The 22,133-nt window shown below is 46.3% G+C and overlaps 1 protein-coding gene across 1 annotated transcript in view; it reads left to right on the forward strand.

Moving 5' to 3' along the window:
- PLXNA4 (plexin A4) overlaps positions 1 to 22,133 on the forward strand; it is a 392,054-nt gene that overhangs the window by 343,719 nt on the left and 26,202 nt on the right. The window contains exons 18-24 of the mRNA XM_062492432.1: positions 434 to 580; positions 5,462 to 5,696; positions 6,677 to 6,819; positions 9,821 to 10,089; positions 12,851 to 12,917; positions 14,866 to 15,012; positions 19,945 to 20,104. Coding sequence (XP_062348416.1) covers positions 434 to 580; positions 5,462 to 5,696; positions 6,677 to 6,819; positions 9,821 to 10,089; positions 12,851 to 12,917; positions 14,866 to 15,012; positions 19,945 to 20,104 — 1,168 coding nt within the window. The remainder of the gene's footprint in view (positions 1 to 433; positions 581 to 5,461; positions 5,697 to 6,676; positions 6,820 to 9,820; positions 10,090 to 12,850; positions 12,918 to 14,865; positions 15,013 to 19,944; positions 20,105 to 22,133) is intronic.

Below are 22,133 nucleotides of genomic sequence, written 5' to 3' on the forward strand. Positions count from 1 at the left end.
TATTGTGCAGGACTTTTTGGATGGAACATTTCTCATTCATTTGCAGAGAGGGAGGAGCAGGTCAGGTCATTATAACGGTTTTGAGTCTATAACCACTTATGCTGCTCTCTGCATGAGTTTCTAAATTGGCTTTTCCTCTCTGTGAGAGCAAATGGTGAACTACAAATGTCATAATAAAATCATATTTAGCTTGGAAAGGACCTTAAAGACCATCTCATTCCAACCCCCTGCCATGGGCAGGGACACTTTCCACTAGACCAGGTTGCTCCAAGCCCCATCCAACCTGGCCTGGAGCAGTGTCAGGGATCAGCCATCCACACCTATCAAATGCAGTACCAACACTTGTATCCCAGGAACGAAGCACAGGGGGAAAGAAAACTCTTCCCTGATGTTTATTTGGTTATTTTGGGGTGTGTTGTTCCTTTCTGTGCAGGGCAGGAATCTGATCCCACCAGTGGCAGGAGGCAATGCCAAACTGAACTACACCGTTCTGGTGGGTGAGAAGCCCTGTGCAGTGACAGTGTCAGATGTGCAGCTCCTCTGTGAGTCCCCAAACCTCACTGGAAGGCACAAGGTGATGGTAAGTGATGCCTGACCCTCAGCCTCTGCTCCCTGGGTGGCTTGGGAGGGCACAGCAGAGCTGAAGAGCTGGCAGAGGGCTCCAAGGGGTTTGCATCATTGTCTGCCTTCCCAGAAACATCAGGGCCCCTTTTTGGTGTAATATTCTCACCAAAAGTAGCTTGTAGAAGTGGAACAGTGGAAAAGTAACCTGGAGATCTTCTTTGTGGACAGTGAGACACCTTTCATGATCAAATCCCATTATGAGAGTTTTCCTGTCTTCTGTTTTTGTATGGGCTGTATGACCCCTGGATGGTCAAGTAAGATCACCTGTAGAATGTTCCTATGTAAAATTGTTAAATTCTGCACAGTCTCCACCACTTTTTCAGCAGGATGGTGACTAAAATTTGCCTTTATGTAGGAGAAGAAACAAACAAAACAAACAAACAAACAAAAAAAAAAACCAGGATGTGGACAATAATGTGGCTAGATTTTGGAGTTTTGACTTCTATGACACTTAGTGTGCTCCTAAAACCCTTCCTGGAACCTGTGAAGAATGGAACTGGTGATTGCATCAGAGGGAATTTTTCTTTCTTACACTGTTTATTTACTCCTTTTTTTTTTTTTTACTTTCTTCTTAATAATTTGAATTTCTTGATGCTTGTGCTTGATAAGCATCATATCAGCAAACACCCTGGAGTTGTACCAAGCTGTGGGTGGGAACAACAAAAGCTGATAACTGACACCACTGTTTCTCATTCCTTGTGACCAACTGTTTTTCTGTTGAACCCCCAAAGCTGTACCTGTCACATATTTACTCCAGTGCAATGAGACTCAGAGAGTTTGATCTTCAAACAAAAATTTCTGGGAACTTTCAGGAAGCAGAGTTCATGATGACCATGTTGGGTCTTGTTTGTGTCTGCTGCTGGGATCCCTTGTAGTGGCTACTTAACTTCTCAGTGCCAAAGTTTGTCATCTGGAAAATAGAGGTAATAATCCTTTCCAGCCATGTAAATACACCGTGACTCTCGATTCATTGCAAAGCACATTAAGACTCTCCAAGAGGAGCAATAATGAAGTGAGAGATTTTCTCTGTGTGAAAACCAAAGCTTTTAAGCATGACAATAAATGTTCCCTGTCATTTTCATGGATATGATTGAACATATGGTTAGCCAGAGACGGACAAAACCAATCCTGGGGAGACCAAACTCAAAGCCAGCTGAGCAATAATCAACCCCTGGGGATTCAGGATGATGGACATCTGGCCAGGCTGTACTAATTGGGAAGACTCACCTGCTGTTGGAGCTTGGGACAGTTTAAGTGAAGCCAAAGATTAAAAAACAATCCCATTTTGAGGATGCTGGTCAAATGAAGGATACTGCTGGGAAACTGGGAAGGTGTTGGAGGTGCCCAAGGATGGACTTTGCACCTGGAACAGGGCTGGAAAATGCCTCCTCCAACATGGCACAGCTCCTCTGCTGCTCAGACTGGGACCATGTTTCACACAAACGTCTCTTTGATGGCCAGGATAACTGATAGTAGTTCCTCCTGATTCTGACAAAGATTTACTGTCTGACGTTGAGGAAATTGTTGAACAAACCCTTCCTTTCAATGTGAGGTGGCCACAAGCTGAGAGGGAGCCATGGGAGTGAAATAACTGGTGCAACACAGAGATTATTTCTAAGTGAAGGAGCAGTGGCAATGACACACGTTGATGTCAACATGCTTTTGATCTGATTCAGCTGTCTTTTACACAATGACAGAGTTAAGTATTTGAAAAAAAAAAATAGCAAAGAATTAAAAGGCCTGGGCAGTGGTTAAAAAGAAGATTGACTAAAACTCAAAGGCAAGTTTTTTTCCAAGGGAAAGAAAGAGATGTGAGGAAGATCCACGAGTGGCTACACCAGAGGAGGGTTGCTGGTCTCTAACACAGCCTGGAAAGTACACCAGGTTCTGTATAATGAATGGAGAGATGGTCAAATGCAGCAGCTGAAGTTCAGGGCATGATTCATCTCATCTTTAGAGGGATAATTTTACTTGGCCAGGACAAATTTGTACCAGGAAGACACTCCTTCAGAACTCCTGAACTCCTACAGGTAGCCTCTAAGACTTCCTTGGAGAAAACAGGCTCTAACATAGAACATTTAGTGTAATTTAGGACAAAGTCATGATTAATAGTTCTTAAAAATGGCCAGATTGTTGTTGTTTGGTGGGTTCATGGTCAGTCTTCTGGAAGGTAAAAATATCTTCCTCCAGAGCCACTGGGGAGATTAAGAAGTAAAGTAGGGCTATATGTACATATTTTCTTGTATTTCTTTTAAAAGCTCACAATAACACTGCAGCTTTGTAGACTTTCTTTTTCAAGAGCCAGATTCTCTCAGATCATGGCAGCTTCACTTATGGATTGTGATACCTTCCCAGTGATGAAACCACCTTTAAAGGGGAACCCACTGGCCCTAACTTTGAACACCGGCTTTCTGGAGCTCAGATCCCCTTATCATTAATGGAGAGCAATGGGAACTTCCACTGAATGAAACGTCTCATCCCAATGTCAGAGGTGTCAGAAGCAGCTCACATAAATCACATCTTGAAAGTGGTTTTTCTCTTTGTTGACTCTGGATCACAATGCAGTGTCTAACTTGGATGTGCACACGGAATATTTGCTGAGAGAAATCCCACCCATGGAGACGGGCTGTTCTTCTAGCTTTGAGGATGGATCTGCACTGGGATTTGGGATTGGGGTTGTTTGAGTCTAGTCTGATAGTCCTTGAATGGGCTCGTCTGACTGTAGGGCTTGGAGAAAGAGAAAATGTAAAAGATTTGATCTATTTATTGATCCACTGGCAGGAAGGAAAGCATGCGAGCTGTGAGAAAATTTTGCTGGGAGGATTTGGGACAATGGTCTAGGGTAAAAGGGAAAAACTTGCAGTGCATGGATTAGGATGTGATTTTGGCAGTTTGCCTGCTCAGTTGAGCAGGCCAAATTCCAACAACAAACCTCAGGATTTATATGTGAGCTGGATCTTGTATCTTGAAATGGATGGGAAAACTCATTACTGCTGCATCCCCAACTGTGTGTCTGAGGTCCCTTGGCCTCTGAAATGCTCTACAAGGCATCACTGTCATGGTAGCAATTGGTCATCTTGAAACTATTACCTGAACAGATGAGTTTAGGATTAGTTTTGGTTTTCTTTGTGGACTTTTCATCTCTCTAGACCCCATCCCAAAATGGCATGAGAGCACCCTGTAGATGGAAATTAGCTGTTTTCAGGCATTCACTTTGGCCTTATCCATGACATAAAGGTTGTAGTTGTATCTCTTTGTCCAGGACCCATTGAGGAGCAGCCTGCACCTGATGGTAGAGAAAAACAACCTTCTCCCCTGAGGCGGCAACTGGGACTGGAATAACTTCTAGGAGATGATAAGGTCACTGAGATTCATGTCCCCAGAAAGGGTTGGGGTGGAGAGCACCTAGGAAAATTCATTAATTCATGATTCTGCTCTGTAGCCTCTTCTGGTTGCTCCAGCTGGGCCAGTTTCTTCCTCCTGAAGCCTAGAGAGGAAACCTGAGTAGGTGCCTGAGTTGAGATGTAGGAAGCCCTGGGATTAATAAGTGTCCAGGCAGGCTGGAGATTAACTGAGAGCCAGCAGGACAAGGCTGAACACCAGGCTGGGGTGTGGGGGAGAAACATGAGGAAATGTGAGGGAGAACTCACAGCGAAGGAAGAAAACAGTTGAATTCCACACTTCAGTGGTCCCAGGTGCAATGGGAGCAGGACACACTCAGACCTCAGCTCTCGAGTGCATTTCTGCCTGGCAGCAAGAGTTTGTCCTTTGTGCAGGGCTGGCTGTGCCTCTCTGTGACACAGCTCAGCTGGGATGGAATGATGGGGCTCATCATCCTTCAAGCTCTTTGCATGGCATCTTCCCAGCTTGCTGCTGATCTACAACCAGCATTCCCAAACCACACCACAGCCTTAGAAGCATTTTTATACTTCAGGCCGGTCAGCAGAGCTTTTCTCCCACCACTCAAGCTTTGCCTACTCTACAAATAGCTTTCAACAGCTTTGTAGTAGCCTGAAAACAGTGGTATCCTGTGGGATTCCTATTGGGAGTGGTGTTCATGTTGTAAAAAAGTGCTCTAAGGGACTTGCTTCAGCAGAACATTTTGTTGGGCTTGCAGGAGCACTTTCAGGGCTCCTTTCCGGTTGTTAAAACCAAGGCCCTTTCACAGAAGCTTTTTTCAGAGGCTAGATGCAGCTCTGAGAACCTCTAGCACAAAATGGAGAACAAAAAGCTGTGTTCAACTCCTCCTGGTGGACATCTGCAGTCACCCTGGCGCAATTTGTGGCTAAGATTGGGGCTGTAAAAAGAATGAGCCAGGTTCTGTGGGGTTTGTGGTGTTTTTTCGCTATCCCAGAGGCTTCCAATTACAGTTTGATCTGGTGGGAGAGTCAGAAGAAAATAGTGACTCTGACTTCTGCAGTCTCACTGTACTTAGTGGGTCAGTTGTCCTCTGCCCCATTGTGGGGTTAGGACCCATCAGACCATACCTTGAGCTCTATGTATTTTGGGACTAAGCAACATCAGTGCCCCATACAACACATCAGCATGGGGAATGAAAAATCTAGAATGAAATCCAAACTGATATGGAGAAATTGTGACTGGTGACTTGTCTCACCACAAGTCCTTTTGTGGCTGGGTTCATGGTGACTGCCAACAGAGGTGATTCTAGCTGGCATTTCAAGTGTTTTTAAGCTGTTCCATATCCAAATACTTCCTCTTTTGGCTTGAGAGACGAGGGGATGTCACCACCCACCCTCAGCCAGGACGATGACAGAGTTCCTCTGCGTTCCTGCTCGTTTGACAGTTTCAATGCATCTCTTTGCTTCTTTCTCTCTAGGCTCGTGTGGGAGGGATGGAGTTCTCTCCAGGGATGGTCTACATCTCCCCAGACAGCCCTCTCAGCTTGCCAGCTATCGTCAGCATCGCGGTGGCCGGCGGGCTGCTCATCATCTTCATCGTGGCCGTGCTGATAGCGTACAAGCGCAAGTCCAGGGAGAGCGACCTCACCCTCAAGCGCCTGCAGATGCAGATGGACAACCTGGAGTCCAGGGTGGCACTGGAGTGCAAAGAAGGTAGGATGGGGAAGACAGGATGGCACTGTCAGTGTTGGTAGAAGGGAAACATCCAGTCATGTTAGAACCCTGAAGCCTGGGGGTTTTGAGCTTTCTGTGCTTTCTGGCGTTGACCCTTCACTGCTTTAGACTTGAGGCATTGGAGAAGGCTTCCAAAATTGAGTGATAAAGTTAGAATCACTGGTGTGCAGTTAAAGTGTGTAATTTCACACGGCGAAGGGTTTGGAATTTGAGGTTTTAAAATATAGTAATAGGTATGGGACAAAATAGAAGTTCTTGGGCGTTGTCCCTTTCTTCCTTCTTGTTCCTTCTTCTTAGTTTTAAGTAGTACCTTTTTAATTGGTTAGAAAGTACTGAAGTGCAAGTCACAAATGTTTGGTTATTAAGTCAAAAATATAAATAATATAGACGTTAGCTTTTAATTAAATAGTTAAGCTTAAAAAAACCCTTGTAATTAACTAAATTCACCTCCATTTTCTCACTTTTAGCTTAGTAACTAGAAGTGCTAAAGAACTCTCTATACTTCAAATAAAATTTAATAAACAACCAAGCCCAAACAAAAAATCCATCTCTCAAGAATTCGATCCTAACTCTAAGTAAAAGGAAGAAAAAATTTAAAACCCTCCAAAAACTAACCACTTTCACAGTCACAAAGGTTTGAGCCAAAATACCACAGTGTTGAACCCTGTGGGTGTAGCTCAAGCCTGGTTCTAATCTGACAATCCCTGTTTGCCATTAGTCCAGACTTTCTCCACCCTGTCCTAACTGGATTTGATAATTCAAAATGCACAGAAATCCTTGGCATATGTCCCTGGGGAAAGGCTGAGTTGTGGGAAAGGCGACCCTGCTCTCATCCACCTTCTTCCTCCCCACACGTTGTCTCTCCTTGTTCTCGTTCATGAGGTTTGGGTGCTTTTCCCCTTCTGGTGAGGCTGATCTGGATTTTCAGTGCTGCCTGAGTTGTTCTGTTTCTGTGCCAGCCTTTGCAGAGCTGCAGACAGATATCCATGAGCTGACGAGTGACCTGGATGGAGCCGGGATCCCTTTCCTCGACTACCGAACCTACACAATGAGGGTGCTTTTCCCTGGCATTGAAGATCATCCAGTCCTGAGGGATCTGGAGGTAAAACAACAACACTTCCTGCTTCTAGTTCCTCTCATGCCTCCCTGTTGACTCCTGAATTCCAGAGTGTAAGTGGTGGGGGTGTGATGACTCGATTATGCTGTCTCCAACAAGGGGTGAAAAATCAAAAATTTCATTAAAAATCGGGGTTGAAAAGGGAAATGTTTGCTGTTGCCTTAGATCATATTAGATCACAAAATCATTTAGGTTGTAAAAGACCTCTGAGATCAAGGATTCCAATCGTCACTCCAATGCTGCCAATTCCATCACTAAACCAGGTCCCCTTGTGCAACATCCACAAACTTTTTGAAAACTTCTAGGGATTGTGATCCCACAACTCCCCTGTGCATCTTGTGCCACCATCTGATCATCCTGCCAGTGAGGAATTTTTTTCCTAATTTCCAATCTAAACCTCCCCAATACAACTTTAAGGCCATTTCCTCTCATCCTGTCTCTTGTTACCTGCTGAATTCTGTCTGATCCCTCACTTGTAACACTCACAAAGCCATATGCATTAGGTCTACTCAATTAAGCTTCTCTTTGGTCTTAACTCTTCTGTGGCTTGAGTTTTAGAGTGGATTTAATATTTTCTGCCATGCAGGGACAAGGAAAACCCATTGTATGACAGAGGAGCATGTTTGCCTGTGTCATCCAGCTTTGCATGACCTCCACACTACTAAGAGGCCAGGTTTTCTTTGTGGCAACCCCTATAAAAATAACCCCCTGTCACTGAGGGAAGTTCGCCTTTGTTGCATTCTGGTTTGCTGTGAGATAGAAAACCACAGTGTCATTCTGTCCCTGATATCAGGTGTCCCTGCTCTCATCTTCCTCCTCCATCCTGACTCTCTGGAGGGAGATGGGAGTACAGCGAGACATTGTTCACAAATCTTGGTGTTTGCACAGAGCCTGTATTACCTGAGTGGTGACAGGAGCTTGATGGGACCCCAGGTGAGGTCTGCCAGGCTAAAATCTGCTCCATGCTCTGGCAGATGGGTGGGCTCTGCTCTAGGAATACCTGGGCTGGAGAATCAGTAGCTACACCATGGCCAAGGTGTTGGCTGAGCTCTCTGCGAAGCCTTTGGCAGGCTCTGAGCTTCAGAGAGGCTCTGGCATGGGCCTGGGAGATTGCTGGAGGCCAGTCCTGGGCTTGGTTAGCAGGAAGGAGGAGCAGGAGCTGGCACAGGCAGGCCCACACTTGGCTGGATGTGTAATCAGAGATGCCTGCTCGGCTTTGCTCCTGCCGTTCTGAAGAGCCAAAATTCATCTGACTGTGCAGAGAGAGACATTAAAAAAAACCTGATCTGTCAGCAAGGAGGGCTTGTGGGACTGGGTAGGAGGCTGAGTAACACATAACTGCCATATACACTTGGAGGTTGAGTGGCATCCAGCTGCTTTCCCTCAGGACGAGAGCTCCAACAAAGGAGGAGGAACGAGGGGTGCTGAACCTCCCTCTCACATGTGTGCACACACAAACACTTCCATTAACCCCACAGCCAATTCCAATCCCTACATTCATCAACCCCATCCAGCTGATCACAGAACAGCATCTGACCCCTGCAGAGGCCATAGCACGGATGCTCTCCTATGTAGATACACAGTGAGCTAATGTTTCAATCCAACACCTTTGATCTCTTCTTCCTTTCATTCCATTTTTTTTTTCCTCAATCCTTTGTAATGCTTCACGAGCTCTCTCAGTGTCAACATCTTTGGCGACCAATGTGAAGGCAGCTCCCATTCTGCTCCCTTCTCTGTAGCACCCAGAAAGAATTGCTATTTATTGCAAAAGGCCCCAGTACAGATCCCACAGTGAGAAGGTCTTACTTATTTCCAGTTCATTTGCTAATTAACTGCTTCCAGATGCAGCACAAAATACTTTTCTTGTTATTTGTTTTAATTCTCCATAATAACCCAGGGATAGACGATATTAAATGTTCAAGCAAGTGAGTTAAAAATAATTATTGGCAGGGTGGGTGGTGGTGGTTTGTTGGTTGTCTCAATCTATTTAGGAAGTAATTTATTTGTTGGATGCAAAAAGAGTTGAGAAGTCTAATTTCCAGAATGAAAAAGTAACAGCTCTATAAGGGGCCTTGCATTTCTTGGCTATTTAAGCAAGCCAACTTTATTTTTAATTAAGTGCCAAATTTGGGTGGTCATTAATTCATGTATGCCTTGGTGACATGTGTTGCTCTGTGGTGAGACCCTCCAGCTTCCAATAAAGCTTTTTCAAGGGCTGGAACAGCTTCAGCAAGTGGAGGGATGAGTTTGGGGTTCTTTCTTTAGGTTGCATTCTTGCCTAGAGCCAGAAAGATCAAAAAGACCACTGTGGAGCCCAGGTTCCAGCGCCGAGGTTCTAAATTGTTCCATATAAAAATGAGTTCATAGCCTCTCACGGCTGAGAAACAAAAGACTTATCAATCACTCTGTCTCTAAAACACCTCAGCTCCCAAACCCAGGGGTTCTGCAGGAGCTGAGGGTGTCCTCTCACACCTTCACCTGCCTTACTCTTCAAACCAAGCCCCAATTTCAGGGTCACCATCCCAGCCACTGCCTCACTGCATCTCTTCATCTCCTCAAAACCTCACCCTGGGCTCTCCTTCCCATTCACTCTCTTGCTGCCTCCCCCAGCTCCTTAAAGCTGAACCCCAAACCTCTGCAAGCAGATTTCTTGCAGGAATGAGAAAGAAGTTTTGGATTAAATCAGAGTAAAACTTCAGTCTGACTAAAATAAAAATAAAATGCATCATGGCAACATGTTTAGGCACCGGAAATCCCTTTTGGATGTTCTGTTCGGAGAGGGGAACACAGGATTGGAAAAATCATCTGGATGTGGCTGGGAGTCTTCTCAGACTCCCTAATCATAAGATGGATTCCCTTCCTGTCTCTCCTTAGCTGAGGAGCTGGAGGGTTGAGAGCAGAGAGGTAGCAAAGAGAGTGTGACAACAGGGCACCTGAGAGTGGGAGAGCGAGGGAAAGGGAAAAAACTCCCTTTCTTCTTGTGCAGGTCCCTGGCTACCGACAGGAAAGGGTGGAGAAGGGCCTGAAGCTCTTTGCCCAGCTGATCAACAACAAGGTTTTCCTGCTGTCCTTCATCCGCACGCTAGAGTCGCAGCGCAGCTTCTCCATGCGGGACCGCGGCAACGTGGCCTCGCTGATTATGACGGTGCTGCAGAGCAAGCTGGAGTATGCCACAGATGTCCTCAAACAGCTCCTGGCCGACCTCATCGACAAAAACCTGGAGAGCAAGAACCACCCCAAGCTGCTGCTCCGTAGGTAAGGACGGAGGGCATGGAGGGAGCCCGGCTGGGAACGTTGTGCACGCATGAACATCGTCATCGTCTTTGGAGGTGTAGATCTTGCTCTGTCTGCTCCTGTATCAAAAAGCAGTCAATGATCAAAAGTTAGAACTGATCCTGTTAGCGTGGAAACACATAATCACAGGATGATTACATTCAGGTGCTTTTACTGAAGAGCTCTGGGAGACGGGGCACAAATCCAAATCTGACTCCAACATGAATTCGAGGTGGACATGTTTTTATACCCTTTTTGTTATATAACCATGTATTAATTATTAAACCCATATTGTTCTATTGTATATATCGATCTTATCCAAGCATGAATTCTTGTAATTTTCATCAGGTCCTCCAAACACTTTTTCTCATGATTCTTATTACAATTAAACAATAACTATATTCAACTACCAAACAATCCTATCATTTATCATATGATGATTACACACGTGCAGTTTCACCTGATCGAATTCATTCCCAGGGCCTAGATCCCATTCCCAGGGCCAAGTTCCCATTCCCGCGCCTACCAGACCCAACCTTTCTTACCATCCCCTGAATCTATACAATTCCCATGATTTTGGAAACATTTTAACCCTATGCTATCAATCCACTTCTGGTTTTTTGTGTGGATCCTCCAGAATGTTTCATAAGGACAGAAAAACTCAATCCTTGTTTTGGGTTCTTTGCATATTTAAGATGTTAATTTATGCTTATGTTTCTTTTTAACCTCAAAACTCCAATCGTGTTGTGTAGGACCTATAGGAATATCACATATATGGTGTATTAAACCCCTGGTGAGAGGATGTCAACTTCTTCCATCTCCTGCCTGGGACCTGGATCTCCCAGCTTTGTTTCTTTTCCTGAGTTAATTATGGACATGTGGAGAGTCTTCAGCTGCATTGTGAGATCTGATTTCTCTCCCAGGGCTGCGAGTTAGTGGAAATCAGTAGAAGAGAAGGACAACAGAACTGGTTTCATACAAGTTGGAATTGATCTTTCTTGGCCTGGTCTAAGGTCTAAACTCCACAGTTCTGTGGGAAACCTCAAATTAGGAATCTATGGCTCTGAAATTAATGTCCTTTCCCTGCCTAGGGAAGTACTGCCTCTTCTCCCTTTAGGATCAGATCCACCTCCTTTTGACAGACTGAACCAATGCTCCTGATTCAATGGCCCTAAATAAAATCGGGGGAGTCTTCTGGAGATGAGTGGCCTTTGCCACAGCTCAGAGCTGACTCTGAGGAACCCTCAGTTGATTACAGTGGACAGCTTGGAGACAGAGGAGATCTCTGGTGCCTGCTGGGCTGGGATTTTTTTCTTCTGGCACACGGCCCACTGTGGAGAACCAGTACAAAAAGGAGCAGAAGGCACTTCCTGGCATTCAGGGCAGCAGTGCCAGGGGCAGAGGCTGGACTTTGCTTTGGTGCCATTTGACTCCCTGATGTGATCAAGCCCTACAGCCTGGCTGGTGACCACCCTCCAGCTGTCCCCAGGCTTCCTGCCTGTGCTTCTTCTCTGATGTTGGATGCCACTGCCTCCCCACTTCGTTTCCTCCTTTTCCTTCCCCTTTCTCTATCTCTTTGTCTTCCTTTGTTGCTCACTCTGAGCATCCCATCTTTCCTCTTTCTCCATCTTCCAGCTCTTTTCTAAATCTAATCCTCTTTATTGGAAATTAATTGTCAAAAAATAATTAATTTGGAAGGAGAGCCAATGAACAAAGAGAGTACATCCAGTGGTCCAAACCCTGGAAACACCAGGAGAAATCAGAGAAGGAGGTTCTGCACTGAGCAGCACCAGAACAGAACACATGAACAGCTCAGTGCCTTGGGTCAGATGTTGGTGTGAGACCCTCAGACAGCTCTTTGGAGCAGCTGGATCCAACTTGATGCTTCCTTTCCCTCTCCATGAGTCTGAGAAAGGAAATCTTGCAGTTTTGAAGGAGTTTGACAGAAGAAAGGAGCTGGTAGAAGTGAATTTCCCACCTCATTTGTGTCCAGTGTTCATCCCACATCTGGCCCCAAAGAGATATTCCAGGCAGAGAGCAGCAGCAACAACAACCAAGAACCTCTCCATGACTTTGGTGAGAGCCAGGACAAGGAGGACCCACTTTAATTCTTCCAGGCAGGGACTCTTCTTTTTTCTTGGTTTCTCCAAGTTTCTCTTGGTTTCTCTTGGTTTTTCTCCAGTGTGTGGATGGGAGCCAGCACAAGTTTCTGCAGGAGAAGCTCACCCTGAAGGCTCGAGATAGATTTTTGTTTGACTGAGCACAGAGTGCTCAAGGGCAGAAGGGTGAGCTCCATGTATGTGCCACATTGACACACTGAGGAGTGTAATCACTCCCAAATGCCAGGGAGATAGGCAGTGCCAGATAACTGCTCCCCAGAGACTTAGATCTGTCTCTCCTGAGTATTTATACAGCCTCCTTGACATATGGCCTCGCTCTGAGCTCCTCAGATTTGATGGATTTATCCCCCCCTGAGCTCCTCAGAGGAGATTGCCTCAAATATCTTCAACTCTTTTTCACTGGAGAAACTGAAAACAGATACACAGGGACTTGTAGTCACAGGGCAGCAAGGAATTCCCTCCAGGTTTCCTGAATCCAAAACTAAAACAGGGAACCTAGGATGTGCTAAATCCTGATTGTGCCATGCCAGACTTCCCACTAGGCAAGAAGATGGGAAAGGGCAGTATTTTGATAGGACCAGCATGACTAATTCTCTTCCAATTCTCTTTTTCCTCCACTTTAGGACAGAGTCTGTGGCTGAGAAAATGCTCACCAACTGGTTCACCTTCCTCCTCTACAAGTTCCTCAAGGTAAGAGGAGGAGAATGCCTGGAAAAACAGCTGCTTTAAAGCATTTCTTCTTGGTGAAGACTAGTTGGGGTGAAAACTTCCCAGATATAAAGTTAAAGGCTTTTTTTTTTTTTTTTTTTTTTTTTTGCTTCTGGAAGGAGATTGCTTCCTAACAGGAGATGGGTTATTTTCTGGCCCAGGGAGAACAAAGAGGGACACTTTGTTAGAGAGGCAACTTGTTGGTCTCTCTCTTGTACAGATGTGGGATATGAGGGTCAATGCTGAAATGGGTAGGATTTCAGAGCCTGACTGAGACCTGTGTGGAAAATGTTGTCCTTTTAACAGCAGACTGAGGTCTACATCATGTGGTGAGCCATATTTTCAGTGCACAGTGGATGGAGATCTCCTGCCTCAGCTCAGAGGCAGTACTGAGACACAACCCCCCAGGAGTGGAGGGACACCCATCAGCAAAGCTGTGTGAAAGAACTTGAGTGGAAGAATTTGAGGCAGCCCCTGAGATCTCTCATTCCTCCTGGAAGGTCTCCTTGGAGTTTATGTAGTTTAAAAAGTCTTTCAGTCTTTGAGCCCTGCCACTGACTGCTGGAGGATCCAATTTCCCCTGGGGGACCCACATTGAGCCTCAAGAATCACAAATTGGTCAGAGCCGGCCTTTTTAGAAGGCACCTCTCCCCCACTCTCACTGCAGCTGCTAAATGTCCTCCCACCTCCCATCCTCATTTGGACAGAATAACCACCTCTGCCAGGCAATTTGAGGCTTTACAAATAAACCCCAATCCCCCTGAGCCTTCCCCAAGCACGACCAGTTCAAGAACGAGCACATGGGGAAGTTTTGAAGGTCCCTGGAAGGTAATTTCAGTGGCTTCAGTATCAGATGCCTTCTTTCAGCTGAAAGAAAAGGATATAAGGAGGTGACTCTCTAAAGAGCTGCTTTTATAATAGGCTTTTTTCACCCCACTCAGCTACTTGTCTTCTTGCCTTAGCCTGAACAGAGGCCTGATAAGGGCAGGAGACAGGCACACACAAGCAATATGCTGCTGGCAGATAAGCTAATTAAGTGGGAGACAGGTGTAGGGACTGAAAAAGGGACCACTTTGCTTCCGATTATTAACTTGTTTTCGCTAGGATTTACACCAGAGGAAAGTGGCCTCGCTTGTTGAGCTGGGACACGAGGAGAGGGTGAGGAGGGGAGGAGGAAGGGAGGGGTGAAGGGGAAGGGAGGCAGGAGCAGAAAGCTCAGGGTGCATGGCACTGGGGCAGTGTAGCACGGGAGGAAAAGTGTGGGAAGTGGAGTGCAGTGAGTGGGAATGATGAGGAGAAATTAGGGACAGATGAGGTTTGCTGAGCCTGCCTTGGGCTGCTTGTTGCTGTCCTGTGCTGGGGTCCCCACACTTCTGTCACCTCCACACAGGTCCAGGGGCACATCTGGACCTGGGCATTCCTGCTTTCCTGCAGCATGAGAGTGCTCAGGGAGTCTGTGGACTCTGCCCAGACACCCAGGGTGGGGCACCAGCCATCCATCTCCTTTCAAAACCTGCTCTGAGGTCATTTGGAACCCATCCCACTGCCTGCTTCACCAGTGCAAAGCTCTGGCCTGGTGGCAATCACTTGAACAGTCCTAATATTTGCCAGGGAGCACTAACACCTTTGTCCCATGACAGGGACAAATAGAATAAGCTGAGTTGAAGGGACCCACAAAGATCATCAAGTCCAACTCCTGGCACTGCACAAGACCATCCCCAAGGTCCCACCATGTGCCCAAGGGCTGGTTGCACTCTGTGGAAGTGGAGGATCACCTCTGATCATGTGCTGTTGGAATAGACTGGTTCCCATTGATGCATCCATCATGAGCGATTTGGGATGGCAAACCAAGGCAGTCACTGGGGTGTCCAGGCTGGATTCTGAATTCTAGCCTGTAGTTTCACCTCATGGTTACCTTTCCTTCCTGCAGGAGTGTGCTGGAGAGCCTCTCTTCTCCCTTTTCTGTGCCATCAAGCAGCAGATGGAGAAGGGCCCCATTGACTCCATCACTGGGGAGGCTCGGTACTCCCTGAGCGAGGACAAGCTCATCCGACAGCAGATCGACTACAAGACCCTGGTGAGTGCTCTGGGCACACCTTCCCCTGAGCTGTTCCAGAATCTTCTGCCTAAAGGGCATTTAGAGAGCAGAAATCAGTGACTGACCCTCTGGGATGATTTATTCTTGCATTTAAGTAGGGTAATGCTGCCTAAGGCTGACTATTAATATTTAAAAATCCGTTTCTCCAATGAGGATTTCAGCACCAAGGAATAGTCAGAGGTGCACAGTGCAGGGACCTATCAGGTCAGCTCTAGAGCTGGTGCAGCCCTCCCTCTTGAGAAAGCACAAGTCAAAGAAAAAGGAACTTGATTTAAAGATTTCAAGGGAAATAAAACTAATCCCTGTCACTGAGCCATTTCCCTCAAAATGAAATTGTCTGTATGGTACAAGATACACTTTGCATATGTGCAGCTTTAGCTTCTGCTCTGAGATTATGCCCTCTTCCACTTGGTTAAAGAGCATCAATTAAAGAGCATTAGATATCTCTTCTTAGTGTGTTTGTGGGCCTTCATTCTTCTCTGGATGCGTTAAATCCACTGAGCTTCTAAGTCTCTGCTGGATGAAGAAGGCTTTCTAAGCCTTCAATGATCCTTGTAATTTTTCTATTTCCCATCTTTATTCTCAGTGAATCCCAAGTTTTAGGACAGTCAGAAGATTCTCTGAACTGATCAGATTATTTTATTTGCACTTTCAAGATGTGGGGCATTGATCTCACTTAGCTCCAGATACCTCTGAGAGCTGTGTCTAATCACAGAATCTTGAGATGGTTTGGGCTGGAGGGGACCCTAAAGATCATTTAGTTCCAAGTCTTAGACCTTAACCTGACCTGTCTTAAACCTGTCTTAGACTTTAGTCCAGGCAGGCTGACACTAGAAATGCCCTTTTGTGTTCTGTAATTCCATTCTAGAGCTGAGTTTTGACTGAATCCAAGTCTGATGAAGGTGTGGACTTAATTCTTCAATAAGGCCACTGTTCTATTTTGCATATCAAAAATGTGACTTTCCTACTAAATTGGCAGCGTGGTGCTTCTCTGCTGTTATGTGTGGCTGTCTAAAATTTCAGAGGACTGATCACACATGGAGAAATTGAGCAGAAAGGAGAAAAAATGCAGCCACAGAGTGATCACTTTCACTGAAGGAAATCCCTCCCGATCCTTTTAGGCCTGATCTAAAGCAGCCAGCACAGGGTAGTAATTATACATCAGGCTGAACAAAGCTCTCCTCTGCTGGCTTTGTGCTGTTTGATGATAATCAGCTCTCCCTCTTACATCTCAAGAGCAGACAAATATATCCTGATAGGAATCTCAGCAGATTTACAGAGATCAGCTGTGGTGAAGGAGATTAAGAAGGAGCAGAATATTAATAGGATTGTTCTTCGTTTCTGTTTCTCTTCATTTCTGTTTTATTTTGTCCTTCTTCTACCTTCCTTGAGCCGCCTGACATCTTTTATTAAAAACATACAGTAATGAAATAAAACTAGAACTGATTCAGTGATTGCAATATGGGAATTCCAACAGAAAAATGGAGAGACACTATTTACAGAGGCCTGGAGTGACAAGACAAGAGGGAATGACTTCAGACTGAAAGCAAGTAGTTTTAGATTAGAAATTATAAAAAATTCTTCCCTGTGAGGGTGGTAAAGCCCTGGCACAGTGTGCCCAGAGAAGCTGTGGCTGCCCCTGGATCCTTAGGAGTATCCAAGGCCAGGCTGGATGGGGCTTGGAGTGACATGGGATAGTGGGAGTTGTCCTTGCTCATGGCAGAGGGTTGGAATGAGATGATTTTTAAGGTTCCTTCCAACTCAAACCATTCTACAATTGTATAATTCTCAGAATGCTTTCCTATGCTTGGCTTTTTTTTTGGGGTCTTTCTCCTTCTTCTCCACCAAACCTCACTGTATGAAAACCCCATGGAACACTCCAGCCTGATACAGAAGAGAAGGATTTCTGTCCCTGGGACAGGAACTGCAGAGATGTCCTGGTCTCAGGCAAAAACTCTCAAACTCAGAACCAGGGTCACCATGTGAGTAATCAAAAGCTATGCCTTTATTATTTAAATGCCACTAATCCATGGTGGAAATCAGGGCTTAGCTGAGCCAAGCTTTGTGTGTGTACAGACACTCAGAGACAGCTCATGGCTGGAAGAGCTGGCAGATTAAAAAAAATGCCCAAGGATGGAGTGAAAGGTCAATGAATACAAATCCAGAGAAAATGAGATGTCCCAAGGTCACATAGAATCAGGCTTGGAGATAACTTCTCCAAGGGCTCCCACTCCCATTTCCCATCCATGTGGACCGAGCAGCTGGTGGGACACAGACCTCAGAGAGTGACAGAACAAGTGCTGGTGTCCTCTCAGTGCCCAAATAGTCACATCCCTGAGTGACCCTGAAGCCCAAATGAAGGTGGTAGGTGATGGGGCAGCAACGCTGCATTTAGAAGATGTACATCACAAAACTTCCCTCAGAGTGACCAGTCCTGTAGGAGCACAACTCAGGCCATCATGAGGTCTCTTCCCCACCAGCTGACACCAAAGATTGTGTTGAAGTCTCTGAGCAGCACTGCTGGAGCAGTGGGATTTGTTTCTGGCTTGGTTGTTATGAGTATGGAGGGAAGTTTCATGCTCTGCACAAGAACAGCTGGAAAATGCCACTGGAAAAATGATGTAAAGCCTGGGGAATATATGCCAAAGTCACTGTGCTCTGGGAATGGGGTTGGCTTCCATAACTGGTGTTTGAATTCTCTAAAATGTTGGAGGGATACCCCTGACAGTTGTTGTAATGAACATGGAGGTGTTTAGGGGTTTTCAGGGGTGACCAACCGGCACATCTGTGCTTGAAACCAAGAACAGTCCTTTGAAGAATTGCCTGCCCTGCTCCTACTTCTTCCAGCTGAGCTGGAAAAGAGGAAAGCAAGGATTACTGTAGTCAGGGCGTAAATGAGCATGGTCCACTCGGGCAGGGTTTTCCTGACATCTTCTAAAGTTGGCACCCTGTGAAATTCAAGGACAACCAAGAGCAAATCACCATTGTCACCTTCCAGCTGGATGGTGGGTACTGGTGTGGGGGACACTGGTCAGCACCTGCAGGAGATGTTGGGTCTCATCTGCACCAGATGTTGGCCTGGCAGGGCAGCTCATACAGTTTTAAAGAACACCCAGTGCCTTCTGTGGGGAACTGACCCAAAATCCAGCTGTTTGTATCAGAGATTTATCACACAACAGAACTCACCCTGAGTGGCACCAGCTCATTTTAGCTGAGCTCAGACCACTGAGAGAGGAACTGAGGAGAAACCCAGAGCCAGGTGTGACCCCAAAGATCTGTCCCAGGCTGCCATCACTGCTCCATTTCCCTACAGGGGTGTGATAGAATAATTTAGGCTGGAAAATGTCTTTAAGATCATTAAGCCCAACCATAAACTAATCACCAGGGCAGGCTCTCAGCAATCAGGTGGGATTTGCTGGATGTAGCCAAGAAGTTTGCAGAGGAAGAGGTTTCTGTGGGCTGGGAATGAGCATAACCCAGGAGAGCTGCAGAGGGCAACATCAACTAATGACCTTCAACACTGCATTCATTTCAACTTTTTATGTACAATTCCGTGATCCTTTGAGATGAAAGATGCCGCAGAACTGTAAATCTGTGTCGTTGCTATGACCTGAATTGATGCTTTTTCAATACTTCTGGAGGTGACATACAAATAATAGCATTATGATCTAATCAATATCTCCTATTTACATCTCCCCTTTAATCCAGCAAGATCACAGAGCTCTTTGTAAGCAATATCTTCATGAGTCCCTCTTAGCTGAGCATAACATCACCAAAGGGAGCCTGGTGAGGCAGTGTGTAATTAGACTGATAGGATTTCACCCCTTTTTGGGTTCCCACTGCATTTTAGGAGGTGAAGATGGAAAGTGATGGACAGTCTTGCATTCTACAGAAGGGAATTTAAGCCAAGTTAAAATTTGTCTAAGGCACCAAAACCAACATATCTGCACTTGTAAAAGTGCCACAGGAATATTTAATGACCATGCACAGCCTGGAGCATCACTGAACAGCCCTTTTAAGTGCAAAGGTGTGCTAAGTTTATAAAACTTCATAAACTTCACACTTGTGCAGCCAGAAATGAGCAGACTGGTCAACAGAGACACAGCCAAGGGTTAGCAGGAAGATTGCTGTTAAATACTCTGTGTTTAAGGTATCCCCCCTCACCACATGCTTTGCATTTACTCTTGGACAGAGTGGAGAAAATTAAATTTTCCTTCTGACAAAAGAGCAGACTCTCCAGTTGGGTTGATTTTCTTCTCCTGTATGTGAAAGTAAAGGTTGTTGATGTTGGTTTGTGTTTAATTTTTTAAGAAGCCCTGCATTTCAGATTAATAACATTATTTTGGGTCTGCTCAGTTCCATGGCTGTGCAGATGGACAAACATAAAGCTTTTCACTGGGATTATCAAAACCAGGTGGCAATGCAAGGAGTACACTCCTGAATTAGGTCACCTTGACATCTCAGTGAAGATGTTCTACTGAGAGCACCAGAATCTCAGCTGGTGTTCATGGGTTTTCTGTGGTTAAGAAAGAAATTCTTCCCTGTGAAGGTGGGCAGGCCCTGGCACAGGTTGCCCAGAGAAGCTGTGACTGCCTCTGGATCCCTGGCAGTGCCCAAGGCCAGGTAGAATGGGGCTTGGAGCAACCTGGGATAGTGGGAGTTGTCTCTGCCCATGGCAGGGGGTGGAATTAGATAATCCCTTCCAACCCAAACCCTTCTGTGACTCCATGATGAAATATAATGAAGATACCCACATGTGAAACCACATCTCTGTGCCCATGTGAGGGAGCGAATACCCTCGGTACCCATTCTTTGCACCCTACACCCCTCTTGTAGGACACAGACACAACAAGGGGGGCAGTCGGAGGGTTTCAGTGCTGCTGTGAAAGGTGTGTGCTGCCTCTGTCCCAGGTGCTGAGCTGTGTGAACCCTGACAATGTGAACAGCCCCGAGATCCCGGTGAAGATCCTCAACTGTGACACCATCACGCAGGTCAAGGAGAAGATCCTTGATGCCATCTTCAAGAACGTGCCCTGCTCCCATCGGCCCAAAGCTGCTGACATGGACCTGGGTAGGAGATTGCTCCTGGCCAGAGGGGCAGAGGGGAGGTGGGAGGTGGCCAAACTCCATCCGGACACTTTGCTGGGGCAGGGATCCCTCTCCGTACCCCCTGCAAGGTAGAGAAGTCACAGTGGCAGGGCAGAGGGGACATTACGGTGAGGTTTATGCTCCTGACTTAGGAAATCTTTGGCCTTGAGGAGTTAAAAATACCAGTACCCTGCTTTTCTGCCCACAGAATTCATCTTGGAAATGGGTCTGGAAAAAGCATGAGTGGGACTGTTCTTGTTCTCTTGCCAAAGACCTCTGGGAAAAGGATACCTGGAGTGAGGATTCTGGGAGGAATGGGTGTCTGAATTTGGGGTCCACAAGCAGTGTGGTACCACACCTGGAGGATACTACAAAAAATGCAGAAAAATCTGCTTAGGGCATTGCTGAGGTGTCTGATGGATGGCTGGATATTCCATTGTGGCTGTATCTGCCAGAATTTGCTCTCAGTGACCTTCAGTGAAAGAGACTGGGCTGGAAAATGATGGAGTCTATAAGACCAGCTGAGCTGTAGAGGAACCAAAAGGAGAAGGAATGGACCAAGGCCAAGAAACAATTCACAGCAATAATGAAGGCAGGAATGAGAGGTCAGGGATTTAAGTTAAGTATCTGAGTGTGTGTATGTGTAAGGGAGGGAGGAGTTCCTGACAGAAATTGCTCATCAAGTGCAGTTAGAATAACAAAACAAGCTGCCAAAACCAGAAGCAGTAAAGAACAGGTCATGTACATCATCCAGAAAAGACCCACGATGACTCTGGAGCTGCTGTGAGTGGGCAGGGGAGTGGTGAGAGGTGGAGTGAGCATGAGGGAAGGCAGGGCAGGGTGCCAGAGCACAGCACAGCAGAGGAATGGGGTTCCCAGCCACATCTCCTGACCTGCTTGGTGCCCCACAATGGCCACAGGACCCAGTTCCTTCAGATCTCAGACCGGGTGTGACTGGGAAGTATTTGTTCTGCTGTGTAGATGAGGGATGTATCCATAATGGGGAGAAGGAATTTCTTCAGCGTATTGTAAATGCAGGGATGAATTGGATTCCACTGTAGTTCTGAGAAGCAGAAGTGTGTGTGTACAGGGTCCCAGCTGGAGCCTGACAATTCTGTATCCAGAATTGCTGCTGTTTTAAGAAATATTGAGAATTCAAAAATATTCCTCAAGATCAGACTGGGCAGGGCTTGAAGCAACCTGGTGGGTGGAAGCTGTCCATAAAAAGGGGTTGGAACTTTCAGATGCCTTCCCACCCAACCCAGTCAGTGATTCTAAGACCTCCTGAGTGGTGCTGAGGAGCAGAAAGTTCCATAAAGTTGGTATGAGCATGTACAGCCTTCAGAGAACAGGCTTGCCCACAGTGACAACAGCCTGGCTGATGAGCAGCTCTGGCCAGGAGCACTGATGAGGCAGCTGGGGGGGGGGGGGGAAACCAATTAAAACACAAATAAAATGCCCTTATCCAGTAGGAGTCTGGCCAGCAGCAATGCAGATAACAAGGTGGGAGGAGCAGGGCTGGCATGGGTGAAGCAGGAACGAGAGGATCCACACTGCCACAGCTCCATCCCAGCTTTTCCACGAGGAAATGATGTTCCTTGGCACCTAGCATCCTTCAGAGATGCTGAAGGCAGCAAGAGCAGAGCAGAAAGCACTGCTGGCTCTCAGGAATCATCAGTGAGCTCTCAGGACCAGCCTGCCCTGAGCTCAGGGCTGCGGATGGGCTGGAGCAGAGCAGGGCACAGCAGATGATTGCAATCTGGCCTTGAAAACCTCGACTTTCAAACAGCAGCATCATTTCCTGCTCCCATCACCATTTTCTGGGCTTTCTGTCCACACTCCGGCTGGCCAGATTGCTCACATGGCAGAAAACAAACAAGCTAATGAGTTGTTTTGAGCTGCTAAATGCAGGGTAGCTGCAGGCAGAGGGACTTGTGTGTGTGGCAAATGTCACAATGCTTGGCAGTTGCCCAGGCAACTCCTGGAGGGGGCTGTCATCTGAAAGCCTTCAT

This window comes from Cinclus cinclus, chromosome 4 (genome assembly GCF_963662255.1).
Source record: "Cinclus cinclus chromosome 4, bCinCin1.1, whole genome shotgun sequence".
Lineage (NCBI taxonomy): Eukaryota > Metazoa > Chordata > Aves > Passeriformes > Cinclidae > Cinclus > Cinclus cinclus.